Here is a 14,137-nt window from a genome sequence, read left to right as displayed (position 1 = left end):
TGGATGGATGGATGGATGGATGGATTGTAATAAGAATTTTATGAGCTCCCAATCAAATGATTTAAAAAGAATAGAACCCTAGCCAATTGTGACACAATGTCTTATAGAGAAAGAAGCCCCCCAATTCAAATATATGTTATTGACACCTCTGTATTAAGTTTTAAATTGGGTAAATATAAGACAAAGACAAAAATGGATCATTTGGATGAAAGAAACCATCAGCATGAGGCCATAGGTGTCCAAAGGATTTACAGCTATGTGCAACTTATGCAAAACATGGAACCCATTGGAAATTCATCATAAGATCATGATGTGGCTGTTACATTCTTCACAGTTGCAGGCAGGACCACAGAGGCAGGAAAGGGGCTGTGTTTAGGCTGCACACAGTACTACAACTTGGAAAAGTTTATAGGCTTGGTTCTGGGACCTTCTAACCTTCTGAGATGGGGCATGAATCATCGCCATGGCACCCTGGTACCCAGTTTCCAAAAGAGCAAGCTGAGGCAATTCCCTGAGTGGAAGACTATCTGTTCCTGGGTTGATCAGGGGACTCACAGCAAACACATTCTGCCTGAAGGTGATGTGTTTCACCTTGCTGGTCAATAGTCTGAAAGAACTTAATGGATGCAGAATTTATGCTGACACTCAGAATAAATTTAGGCCTCCACGGTCCCTGGAGAAGGACATCATGCTTGGTAGAGTGGAGTGGCAGTGAAAAGGGTAAGGCTCTCAATGAGATGGATTGGCACAGTGGCTGCAACAATGGGCTTGCCCCTGGGAACAATGACAAGGATGGTGCAGGACTGTACGGTGTTCTGTTCTGTTGTGCATGGGGTCACTAGGGATCAGAACCAACTAGATGGCACCTAACAGCAGCAACAACTGTAAGCTGCAGCTTCCTGCAATGCTTAAGTTCTAAAATCTTCAACATGCCCTCCTCTGATCATGCATTTTATTAAACATCCTTTGATCACATTTAGGTTGGTTGTTGTGTTTTCTTCTGCACGGACTAATTAATGTTCCTTTTAGATGACCTCCTGTTTTAGATCCCAGACATTATTCTTTTTGGCTAGCCAGGCGTGATCTGATTCCTTTTTTACCTCACTTTATAATAAGTCACATCTTATAAGGACTTGCCAAATCTTCAGGGATTACCTCATGAGGGTAAAATTCAAGCAGATCCACATCACAAGAGTTACTTATTCTTCGATCAGGCCATTTATAAAGCCATATATGATTTTTATTCACTTCATAGGCAGAACACTAATTTCCAGAGAACTTACATATAAGGAAGTTCCATATAACACTGATGATTCTAATAATAATATCATCATCAATATAGCCAACAGTATAGATTTCAAATACTGGCGAGAGAAATAGAAAGGACACTTAGCCAGCAGAAATACATGGGAAATGTGTTAGTTTGGGTAGAGTAGAGAAACAAATCCACACATATGTGTATAAGAAAGATATTTATGTACAAGAGCAACTGAACATTGAGAAAACAGCCCAGCCCAGTCCAGACCAAGTCCATAAGTCCGATATTCGCCCATATGTCCGATACCAATCTATAAAGTCCTCTTCAGACTCACGAAACACATGCCATGATGCCGAATGCAGAAGATCACAGGCCAGTGGGTAGAAAGCCTTTGGCTCCAGTGTCATTGGAAACATCTCACGCTGGCAGGGGTCTCTCTGTGGCTTCTCCAGGTTCCGAGGTCTGGTTGCGTCCATGTGGCTTGTCTTCTGCCATGTCTGCCAGGAAGTAGCAGAGAGAGAGTGTGTGTCTTCCGCCTCCAAGAAGGAAGTCCCAGATTTCCCAGAATTCTCAGGAGAAGGCCAGGCCCACACAGAAGTCTCATTGGCTATCTCCAGATTGACAGCCTAGACTCCACCCCCACACTCTTAATCCTTCAATTGACACCAGATCAGGTGTCACAGGAAGGTTTACTTATACAAACTAATAAAACTTAAAAAGGATGTAAGGCTCACATTTGTAGACCGTAGCCTTCCACAAGCCCAGGGCTCAGAAGTTAAGCTCTAATGCACCCTGCAGTATCCCTCTGTTTGGCTTGACTGGCTGCCTCTTGGTGTATTCGAGGTTCCACGGGAGCGTCATTAGGTTGTCTGGGATCCCCGTTGGTTGCAATGTTGCCTACAATTTTCGAGGATCCACACAGTCGAATGACTTTGTGGCGTCAGACAGAGAAACACTGGGAGTGGCACCAAGTTCTACCACGGCCCCTACTGATTCCGCAGTGACAATAGGAACGGCCTTGTGTTGGGCAGATTGTTTTGCCGACGGCCATAGGCTTTTATTTTTTATTGCATTCATCTAATGCCACGGTTTTCAACCCTCCTTATGCCGCGGCCCTTTCATACAGTTCCTCATGTTGTGGAGACCCCCTAACCAGAACATGATTTTCGTTACTACTTCATCACTGTCATTTTGCTCCTGTGAAGAATCGGTGGCCCCCGTAAGAGGGTCGTTCAACCCCCAAAGGGATTGCGACCCACAGGTTGAGAACCGCTGCTCTCATGTAATCTCATAGTCCCCTGAGGCCGTGGAGGTTATCACCTCCCCTTTACAGGTGAGGCTGAGGCTCAGAGAAATAAAAAGTCCCGGTGAAGACCGGCCATGCAGCTAACAGAAGGTCAGTATTCTCTGGGGCCAGTCCACAGTGCCGCATTCGGTTGAGGAAATGGAAATTGAAGAAGGATCGTAGCAAATGTGTGATCTTAGACACATCCCATCCAACCTCAATTATCTGAGGCCCATAGACTGGGTGTCATCGGGTCATTCTGAACACGTCTTTCCCACTTGGTGAAGACTCCGGGGCACAAATGTCCAAGTGCTGACTACTTGCCAAAAGGTTGGCAGTTCAAACCCACCCCAGAGGTGCCTGGGAAGACAGGTCTGGCCATTTGTTTCTGAAAGGTCAGTGTCTGCTTTTTTTTGAAGTCATTTTATTGGGGGCTCGTACAGCTCTTATCACAACCCATCCATCCATTGTGTGTCAAGCACATTTGGAAATATGTTGCCATCCTCATTGTCAAAACCTTTTCTTTCTACTTGAGCCCTTGGTACCAGGAAAGGTCCGAGTGCTGGAAACGTCTGTCTGCACACACAGGGTTTCCACGGGTCCGGACTTGCCAGCAACGAGCAGTAAGAGGCGAAGGCCGCCATGGATTCATACGGCAAGTGTGCTACTTTTTCTCTCCAGGTCTCCAAGAGGCCCCTCCCGTGTGGGAGCCCTAGGATTTCGTCTCTGAGAGTGAGGAGGACTGGGAGGACTTGAGGCCCTCGCTGAGGATGAGCGATGATGGCAGCCTTCAATATGGATGACGGACGACTCCATGTAAAGAGGACCAACTGGCTAGATTCCTACACCCCTGTCTTCTAAACCCCCTCCCCACCCCAGCCAGCCTTTTACCCACTTGGCTGGTTCATTGGGCCTGGGCTCTAAGCCTCCCAGCCTGGCTTCTTTTGTTCTCAGTCAAGGGCAATGATGCCAATGAGGTTCTGGCCAGGTTCCTGGAAAACTGAAGTTCTCTGTGTTGCTCTTAGGGTGGAAGACACTTCTCACGAGGCAGGAGGAAGTCATGGGAACCTGGTCTGTCTCTGAAGCCACTCCCTTTCCTAAGTCACCCCAGGGCCTGATGCATATTGTAGTTCTATGCCATTGTCTCTTCACATAGTGATAGCAATAAATACTAGAGCAGGCAGAGCGTAGCTGGGGGCAAGGCAGTGTCTGTATCCTCTAGGGTCCGTGCCTCAGGCTCCAGGAGCCTCCTAAAATCCAAACTCACTGTCACTGATTTAATGCCAACTCACAGTGGCCCTATAGGACAGGGTAGAACGGTTCCTGTGAGTTTCTAAGGCTGTGCTTCTGTAGAGGAACAGAAAACCCTGTCTTTCGCCGGCAGATCGGCTAGAGGTTTTGAACTGCTGACCTTGCGGATCACAGCCCAACACTCAACCACGACAGATCTCCTGAAGCTCCCTCTAATTTAAGTCCTCTTCTTCTCACTTCCAGAGCACTGCAGGAGGCAGCTGCTTCCATTGTCTCTCCCCTCCCACCCATTCCAGTTCCGCCTTGCCTCTGCAGCTCTCTGTCTGGGCCCGAGATCGGATCCTCACACGTCCCTGCTTTATGAATCTCCAAAGGGTCCCCATGGCCTCTGGGATAAAAGCCCACACATTGGAATACTAGACGCTGGAACCCTGCCCACCGTGGGGCTCATCAGAGCCATCCCTCGATGGTCTGGTCATTCACTCCTGTCTCCCTCAAATGCTTCCATGACTTACGCTGGGTTCCTGGTGTCTGCCTGGTATCAGCCTAAAGGTTGGGGGTTCTAACCCACCCAATGACCACGTAGAAGATAAAATCCGAGTTTGCTAAAAACCACACTGCCATCGAGTTGATTTCTACCCATAGCGACTCTGCACAGGCTTTCTGAGCGTGAGACTAACTCTTTGCAGGAGTGGACAGCCTCCTCGGTCCTCTGGAGAGTGGCTGGTAGGTTTAACCTGACGGTCGTTCGGTTAGCAACCCAACGGTTAACCCATTTCTAGAAATCCCAATAGCACCGTTCTACGCATGTGTTGCTATGAGCCACTACCACTTCCAGTCAAGCTCGTGTTGTGCTGGAATCTGCTAGAAGCCCTGCAGCTCCCACCTGTCCCAAACACACTGCCCATGTGGGGTCCCCGGACATCCCCACCGCGCCTTCCGCAGCCCGAAAGGGTACTCCAGCAGCCAGTCCTTGGCTTTCCATCTCAATCTCACGCCCTTCCCTGAGTTTTGCACATTGTGAACGTTGGCGTTCAAGTTGTAGCTCCTGTCTTGATTCACCTTTGGAGAACCTTTTTTTTTTTTGTCTTTTTTTTTTTAATTTTAACAATTTATTGGGGCTCATACAATTCTTTTCACAGTTCATATATATACATACATCAATTGTATAAAGCACATCTGTACAGTCTTTGCCCTAATCATTTTTTTCTCTTTTCTTCTTTTACATTTTATTAGGGACTCATACAACTCTTACCACAATCCATACATATACATACATCAATTGTATAAAGCACATCCATACATTCCCTGCCCCAATCATTCTCAAGGCATTTGCTCTCCACTTAAGCCCCTTGCATCAGGTCCTCTTTTTTTTCCCCTCCTCCCTCCCCATTCCCCCCTCCCTCATGTGCCCTTGGTAATTTATACATCGTTGTTTGGAGAACCTTTTTAAAAAAGATAAAGGACCATCGTAATTCCCTTTCAGCACCCTCTCTCTGGGTATTTCATTCTGGTGATGTAGTGGTTACATGTTGGGTGGCTAACCGCGAGGGCAGCAGTTCGAAACCACCAGTGGCTCTGTGGGAGTAAGGTGAGGCTTTCTACTCCCATAAGCAGTTACAGTCTCAGAAACCCATAGGGATAGTTCTTCCCTTCTCTACTGCTCACCGGGAGTGAGAATTGAGTCAATGGCGCTGATTTTTTTCTCTTCTGGTGTGGGTTTTGGGCTTTGGACAGCTGCTGCCATTCCTCAAAGCCAAGGGTGTATTCTCCTGGTATCTGGAATTAATAAGTTGCATAACATCAGCCCTAGAAAGCTGTTGTGACAGAGTTAAGAAGGCAAGCTGGGGACATAAGGATGTATGGGTGAACAGAAGTGACAGAGTTAAGAAGGCAAGCTGGGGACATACGGATGTATGCATGAACAGAGGCAAGGAATGACTATACACATGGTCAGGAAGGGACACTGTCCCCCAGCAGTGAGTCATAAGGATCCATCTACCTCCCCCACCCATAATCAGGCTGTACCCCACTCTCCCCTATGGAAGATTTCACGCTGGGTTAGCTGTACTTCTGTAAGAGAGGCAGAACAATGACTGGAAGGGAATCACCTGGTGTCACTAGTATGCAAACTTGACCATTTCATCTCGACTCTTCCTTTTTAAGTTGGGTGGTGGCATCAGGTAAGCACTGGACTGCTAACTGCAGGATCACTGGTTCAAACTCACTCTCTGCTCTGAGAGAGAAGCTGAGGCTGGATGCTCCTGTAAAGATGTACCGTCTCGGAAACCCTGAGTCTGAGCCAACTCGCTGGTCATGGGAATAACAAGGTGGGCTCTGTTGACCTCCCGGTTGCGGTAAAAAATCAGAGAAGGATGTGCTAGCACCCTGAGACCGTTGATTCATTGTCCTCTGACCACCGTGACTCCTGGTGGCAGCCTACATAACAGAACAACTCAAAGTTGCCCAGTCTTGCCATCCCATGAGTCATTGTTGACGCTGTCATGTGCACACCCCTCTGTTAACGATGAGGGCCCTTTGTCCACTCTCTGTCCCCAAAGACTTCCACACACCACCTCCCTCTGTTCACCGTTACTACTCCCTGGTTCCCAGCCCACTCTCCAGACTCAAACCAGGTTCCTCTCCAACTGAGCCTTTTGTTCATAGAGCGGATTCTGAACTGACCTCCAGCCTACACAACCAGTTCCTCCACTTATTCCTCAGCCCTGGGGGTAGCGTGAGGGGGGTGGGAAGTGGGACACTTTCACCGCCATCAAGTTGTTGATCTTGATTCATAACAAACCAAGACAGAGTCTCAAATTTACTGGAAACGAAACCTTTAGAAAACCTCATCTTTCTGGCAAGGAGTGGCTGGTGGTTTGGAATGGCTAACTGTAAGGTAGTTTGACGACTGAAAGAAAGACAGCGAGAAAGACGGCAGAGGGAGAAAATAGTTTTGTTTTGTTAAAACAATTCGCAAAGTCATTTTTGCATTTAAAGTATTCTTCAGTAACATCCTTGGCTTGAGATTCTTTGCCATGGTCCTTAACCCCACAACTGCAAGCGAACACTTTCCAGAGTTTTCCTTCTCTATCAAAGTGCCCATTCTCCTAGTTTCTTGTTGTCGCGAACCTTAATGAGGTCGATGTGGTGTTAAGGCTCATCACAACTGGATGCAAGCACACAAAGATGAGCCTGGCGCTTGTCTAAGGCTTTGACGGAGGGGGGGGGGGGCTCAAACTATGGCCCACTGGCCACATGCGGCCCAACGAAGACATTTATCTGGCCCACCAGGTGTTTTTGCTGCCTCTGCCTGTCCTGCTTAGCAGCCAACCCATCCAGTGTGCGTAGGAATTCGTTCATAGTTCTTTTTTAAACTATAGTCCGCCCCTCCAACGGTCTGCGGGGACAGTGAACTGGGCCCCTGTTAAAAAAAGTTTGAGGATCCCTGCTTTTGGCCGCTTCCCAAGTTCCACGTGCTAGGCCCTCGTGGATGAGGGCAGCCTTCAGGGCCTCTTATAGTGTTGACGTCCATGACACCTCCAGCAGAGATGCCTTCCTCGGTCGTGGCGGGTGGGTTACAGGTGGGACTGAAATCTTGAACACACCAGAGCCTCCGCTTCGGCACAGCTCGGAGGGGACTGGGAAAGCGAGAGAAAATCGTTAACAAGGTTTATTCCAGAGCTCCCAGGTGAGGTTCAGGTGGAGTGTTATAGCCCGGGTCTCTGGGAGGATGTAGCTGGGGAATTTTCCATTGCGACTGGCTGTTTTAAGAGGTGGGCAGTGAGTAACACAGTAACAATGTAGCGATGCCACCTGGAGCTGCCATTCCTCCGCATCAGGGTTATAAAGGGCCTCATCAGGAGTTTTTGCGCGCTGCCCCACCAGTTCCCGCTTAACACTAACCTGGTGGTTAGTCCCACAGGTGACCCACGACACCACCTGGGCTTCTTCTTTCTTCACCCGTGCTTCCAGATACAACCCCTTTTTAGAGCCTTGCACCCCACCCACTCTGGACACCTACCTGGAGGCTGCAGGGCAGAGGCTTTGCGTGTTTTTCTAAGATTGCCTGATTTCAGGGCTTGAAGCCCAGTAGGATCTGAGGGCGGTTTGTTAATTCCGGGAGGCTGCAGCGGGGGGGTGGGGGGGGCGGGCTAGTAATGGTCAGAGCGCAGACAAAGTCCCGGTTCGACCAGGCCACTGTGGGCCGCCCCTCCCGGAGGGAGTCGGAAGCTGAGCTGCGCCCCGAGACTCCACGCCCCCAGCCCCTCGGGGGCGCGCGCCCGAAGCCCCCTTTGTGCCGGCATCAGGTGCCAGAGCAGGGACGCGGGTCGTGCGCGCCTGCGCCTGGAGCTCGCGCCTCGCTCGGGCCAGGCGCCCCTGTGCGGGCCCCCAGCTCTGGGTGGGGATGGGAGCTTGGCGGGGTGGGGGTGGGGTGGAACCTCCGGGGCGCCCCGAGCGACGGCAGGGTAGGGAGGCTGCGGGACACGTAGCCGGCCTTGCTCCAGGGCCGAGTCCACGTGGGCGGGAGGGCGGGGGAGCCGGGGACCCGCAGCTCCAGCCCGCTGGCCTTCGAAAGATCCTCCTGAGCCAATGGCAGGCCGGGGGATGCACTCGGATTGGTGCAGGCGCTCTGCTGATCACTGTGGAAACCCGGGCGGCGGGGAACGCTGGAGGATGCGGAGCCCCGGGCGGGGAGGGGCGCGAAGGGGGGGCGGCTGAGCCACTGGAGTTTTACTGGAGGCAAAAGTCCATCGGGGCGGGCCAGAGGGGAGGGGAGCCCGAGGGGGCATTGGGAAGCCTGGGTTTCGGCGCGGGCGGGAGGCTGAGGAGCCTCCGAGGGAGACGTGCGGGCTGCGGGAGGGGGCGTGAGGGGGAGGCGGAGTAGGAGAAAACAAAAGCGGAAAACGAGTCGGGCCCGGTCTGCACACTCGGGCAGGAGGGTCTGCTGGTGCCGCGAGGTCGCAGCGCAGGGGAGTCCCGCTCGGCAGGCAGCATGGGGAAGGGGGGCAACCAGGGCGAGGGGGCCCCGGAGCGCGAGGCGCCCATTCCCACCTTCAGCTGGGAGGAGATTCAGAAGCATAACCTGCGCACCGACAGGTGGCTCGTGGTCGACCGCAAGGTCTACAACATCACCAAATGGTCCAGCCGGCACCCGGGAGGCCAACGGGTCATCGGGCACCTCGCGGGGGAAGATGCTACGGTAAGGATCTGGGTGCTCCCCTCCCACCCTACTCGGCTCCCGCTGGGAGTCGGGCGCCCTGAAACTCCTGGACGCCAACCCACCAGCTCGCCGGCGCTGACCGGGAGCTCTGTGCATCCGGGAGGGAAGGAAAACGTGTCCCTTGCGCCTGCACCCACGTGCACGCCTCCCCCGGGACTACCGAGTCCCTTTGGGGGTAGGGGCGCAGAGTCGCGGCGGGGAACCTAGCTGGAGTTTCGGCGCGCTCCGCCACCCTCAACCGCGCCTTGGAAGGAGGGAGGGGGGGCGGCTCCCCGAGGGAGGTTTGGGACGCGCCCCCGCTGGAAGATGGCCGCCTCGGGCGCCAAAGGCAGGAGCCAGGGCCGAGGCATCCAGGTGTGGGGACTGGGCGCGCGTCCTGCGCTCTCCCGCCAACCCCGGAGTCGAGGCTCGCCCCTGCTTGGACTCTTGTCTGCAGAAGGTCCGCCATGGCTGCCTGGGAACGGGGCTGCCTGTTCCCACGCTCCGAAACACTGGCCCGGAGCGACCCCCCGAAGGCCGACCTTCTTGGGGAGTGGCCGGGGGACCTGGTGGAAGAATTTGCCAAACCCAGTTCAAGCTGGTGAATTTAGCTGCACCGTCCCGCTTTGGAACCGGTCGCATCGCAGCTGGCCCCGGGGTTACTCCCGGACATTTTCCTCCAGGACCCGGAGCGGCTAAACCGGCCGGGAACGCCCTTTCCGCCTCCAGCGCTCCGGGAGGAGTGGGCCTCCGGGCCGCGGCTCCACCGCCGGTGCGCTCCAAATGGGGGGTCCGCCATTGCACCATTTCTTCTAGGTGCATGCGGGGCCCCTTGGACTCCCGTGGGTGGGAGGGGAAAGAAGGGGGCTTCCTTTGGTGGCAGGGAGGTGGGAACTAGCTGGAGTGGAGCGGGGGGCTGACGGAAGGGACAAACTCTTTGAGGAAGGTCACTCCGCCTGGATGTGTAGTGCGCTGGCCCCTTTGTGAGCCTTAGCTGCCAATGAGTCTCTTTGGGTGGGTGGGTCGCTTCACTTCTTGAAGGAAAGGCTTATTCAAGTGTTAGTAGCCGGTCAGCTCTATCCTCTACAGCATCTGGTCCCCTTACTGGATTGTGAACGCTGCTTTATACCTTCCCGCGGCTGCCGAGGCCAACCTTCATTTAGATGGATTCGAGTTATCACTCACTCGCCTTCCAGATGCCACCTAGCTTGGACCTTCCCACAAACCCGTAAGGAGATTGGGCACTGGTCACCAGTGACTTGCAAGTTGATTCCCGCTCTTGACTGCCCCTGGGGACTCATTAGTACCGACCTCCCAGAGGGCTTCTCGCTGGCAGATGTTTCCTGGCGATTGCCAGACTTTTCTTCAGAGGCACTGCAGGGTAGACTAGAACCGCCATCCACCCAGTGCTTGGGCCACCCAGGGAGGCGGTGGGGAAGGATAAGTCCCAATAAAGAAGATTTGGCAGGTAAACAAGCCGCCATCTAGCTCAGAAGCAACAAAGCCCACATGGAAGAAGCACACCAGCCTGTGAGATCACGAGGTGTCGAAGGGATCAGGTATCAGGCATCATCAGAACAAAAAATCTTATAGTGAATGGATGTGGGGAGTGCGGAGTTGAGACCCAAAGCCACTGGACATCCCCTTACAGAAGGGTCTCAGAGGAGATGAGCCAGTCAGGGTGTGATGTAGCAACGATGAAAAATACAACTTTCCTCTAGTTCCTAAATGCTTCTTTCCTCCCCATTATCATGATCCCAATTCTACCCAGCAAGACTGGCTAGACCAGAGGATGTACACTGGTACAGATAGGAACTGGAAGCACAGGGAATCCAGGGCGGATGATCCCTTCAGGACCGGTGCTGTGAGTGGTGATACTGGGAAGGCAGAGGGAGGGTGGCTTGAAAAGGGGGAACCAATTACAAGGATCTACACGAGACCCCCTCTCTGCGGGACGGACAACAGAAAAGCGGATGAAGGGAGACGTCGGACAGGGCAAGATATGACAAAATACTAATTTATAAATTATCAAGGGTTCATGCGGGAGGGGAAAAATGAACTGATGCCAGGGACTTAAGTGGAGAGCAATTGTTTTGAGAATAATGAGGCCAGTGAATGTACAAAACTGCTTTACACAATTGACGTATGTATGGATTGTGATAAGAGTTGTATGGGGCCCTAATAAAATGATTTTTTAAAAAGAGAAAGAATGATGAGGGCAGCAAATGTAAAAAAAAAAAACAACAAAGATTTGTCATCTTTCCAGCCCTCCTATGTTGCTGGGTTTGTGCAGGTGGGTTGATGATGTCCTAGGGTTCTAGAAGACGCTGCTCCGGCCAGTCTTTCCCAAAAGTTTCATAGCAGAAATCAAAGGTGATGGGTTGGCCTGAAGAATCGATCGCCTTAAAGCAACCGAGTTTTCCAGTGTGGGACTCAGCCTGCCTGCCGTTGACTTTGAACTTGATCGTTTAAATGAGGGCATCCGATGATTTCACGTTCCTACAAGGTATTCTCAGGACTTGCCTGAACGGAAATGTGAGTTCCCTTCCAAACCAGTGCTCAGCTCCATCCCATCTAGCTGTCAGGGTGCCTGTTCCTTCTCTGTTTACTCATTGAGCTAAACACAGACCAATCTTTTGACTTCTGACCTTGCCCCAGCTGCTATCTGCATGACTCTCATTGATTGTTAATCTGGTATCTTGACATTTGCTGTCCTGTAAGAAGATGGGAAGGGAGCCAGAGCAGGAAGTCCTGGAACTGAAGCCCAATGGCTGGTCCCTGGGCTCATCCACTGAGTGTTCTCTCTCTCTCTCTCTTTCTCTTTCTCTCTCTCTCTCTCTCTCTCTCTCTCTCTCTCTCTCTCTCTCTCTCTCTCTCACACACACACACACACACACACCAAATAAAATCCAAAAAGCAAACAACCCACTGCCATTGATGGACCCCAATTCATAGAGACTCTAGGGGGTCAGCAAGCCTGCCCTGCAAGTCATGACTTTTCTAAGGTTGTAAATGATCAGTATGGAAGCTGACAGGCACATCTTTCTTTTTTTAAATTTCTGCCTACAGTTTTATTGGCTATAATTCATGTATTATACCATTCGATATCCTTCGGTTACATCTAGAAGAGTTATCCAGTCATTCCCACGATCAGTTTTAGAACATTCTTCATTCTTGTACTCATCTTTATGAACTCCTCCACCTCCCCCCCAACCCCCAAGGAACCATTAATCCAGTTACTGCTTCTAGATTTATCAATCCTGGATTTCATAGACAGGAAAACATTTTTCTTACGCCTAACACAAAAGACACAGTAAAACAGATAAGCACTTCAACCAAAAAGGAAATATTAAAAACTAGAACAAGTTTCAGTGGATCATAAGGGAGATCAAATGATAGGGTGCTAAATTTTAGCCTAACTGTGTCTGCCACAGTCCAGTGCGTTCTGCATGTTAGCGAGGTAATTCAGGGCCCCGGCTCTGTGGTCAAAGGGGATTCACCAGCGCCTTGATCCATGTGTATTTCCTCTTCATTTTTTTTTAAACGGAAACATCTCTAAAATGAGTCAAAAAGGAGATCACATGATTAGAGACTACCTTTTAACCTAACTACATGAGGGTCAGCTCTTTCTTCCAGCGGCCGGTGGGCTCTGAAGAGTTGGCAGTTCAAGCCCACCCCAAAGTGCCGCAGTAAAAAGAGCAGGTGATGGACTGAGGAGAAATCCATTGTTGGAAACCCTGTGGTGTCCAGTTCTATTCTGGCAGAGGAGGTAGAGGTGTGGCGTACACTACATCGCCTAGGGGAACGGTTAAGTAATAAGGCTGCTACTGGGCTTCCTTCTTGGTGTGCTTTTTTTTCTTTCAAGTTTCTTATCAAGATCGACTGAGTCAATCATCATTTTTGTGTTCAACAAATCAAACTTCCCAATAGGTTGCCCTATTTCCATAAATTTCAAAACAGTTGTTTTTACTTGTTTTATTAGGGGCTCATCCAACTCTTATCACAATCTATACACACATCAATTGTGTCAAGCACATTTGTACATTCATTGACCTCATCATTCTCAAAACATTTGCTCTCCACCTAAGCCCCTGGCATCAGCTCCTCATTTTTCCCCTCCCTCCCTGCTCCCCCCTCCCTCAGGAGTCCTTGATAATTTATAAATTATTATTTTGTCACATCTTGCCCTGTCCCACGTCTCTCTTCACCCACTTTTCTGTTGTCCATCCCCCAGGGAGGAGGTCACATGTTAAAACAGTTTTCTTGGCACTTCACCACATGTCATCCAAGTCAATCAGTCGTATCCAGAAGACTTGCACAATCATTGATATCATCAGTTTCTGAACATTTTCTTCCTTATGTTCATGCTGCTGGGTTTGCCTTGACTCATTCTTCCTTCCTTGACTCATTCTTCCTTTCAACCATCTAGGAACCCAGGCGGCATGGTTGTTAAGCACTGGACTGCTAACCACTGCGTCAGCGGTTCAAAACCACCTGCTCCTTGGAAACAACGTGAGACTTTCTCCTCCCGTCCAGTGTTCACGTCTCAGAAACCCACAGGGGCAGTTCTACCGTGTCTTACAGGGTGACTGTGAGTCAGAATTGACTCGATGGCAGCGAATTTGGTTTGGGGTTTTAACCTTCTGGGACCAGGTAGGAAGGATCATCGAGAACTTGGAGAGAGACAGGAACAGGCTAGGAATGAAGAGACCAAATACGATGTATGGGGACCTGGACTGACTGAGCACCAGGGCCGTGTTAGGAAGGAATTTACCTGCAGGGACATTTTTGCAGGAGGGAGAGGCCTGAGGCTGGGGAAGTGAGCCTTAGGCTGTTCAAGGACCCAGTGGGGGTCTCTTTCAAGAAGGGGCAGAGCAGCTGGCATTGAACCCTTCTGCATCAGTTAGAACTTGGTCTTGCCTGTGATGGTGACCTTGCTCAATGTTGACAACTCCCAGGACCCTGTGAGGTGCCGTTGGGCCAGTTCTGCCTCATAGGGACCCTGTGCAGAGCAGAGCGAAACACTGCCTGGTCCTGCACCATTCCTCCAGAGGCCGCCCTGTGTGGTCTCCCACACATTGTCCAGCTTTGCCAGGGTGCCTTTATCTTTAAACCAGCTCTCTGACGTCTTCCATCGCTG

At 51.1% G+C, this 14,137-nt stretch overlaps 1 protein-coding gene across 1 annotated transcript in view; it reads left to right on the top strand.

The window, feature by feature from the left end:
• The first annotated feature begins 8,657 nt into the window (after nt 1–8,657).
• FADS2 (fatty acid desaturase 2) overlaps nt 8,658–14,137 on the top strand; it is a 32,414-nt gene continuing 26,934 nt past the window's right edge. Inside the window, exon 1 of the mRNA XM_075545630.1 lies at nt 8,658–8,997. Within this exon, the coding sequence (XP_075401745.1) occupies nt 8,791–8,997 (207 nt within the window). The 5' untranslated portion in view covers nt 8,658–8,790. The remainder of the gene's footprint in view (nt 8,998–14,137) is intronic.

The sequence above is a fragment of the Tenrec ecaudatus genome, chromosome 4 (assembly GCF_050624435.1).
Source record: "Tenrec ecaudatus isolate mTenEca1 chromosome 4, mTenEca1.hap1, whole genome shotgun sequence".
NCBI lineage: Eukaryota > Metazoa > Chordata > Mammalia > Afrosoricida > Tenrecidae > Tenrec > Tenrec ecaudatus.
The sequence above is the reverse complement of the archived record's forward strand: the minus strand, read 5'-3'. Positions and strand labels throughout refer to the sequence as shown.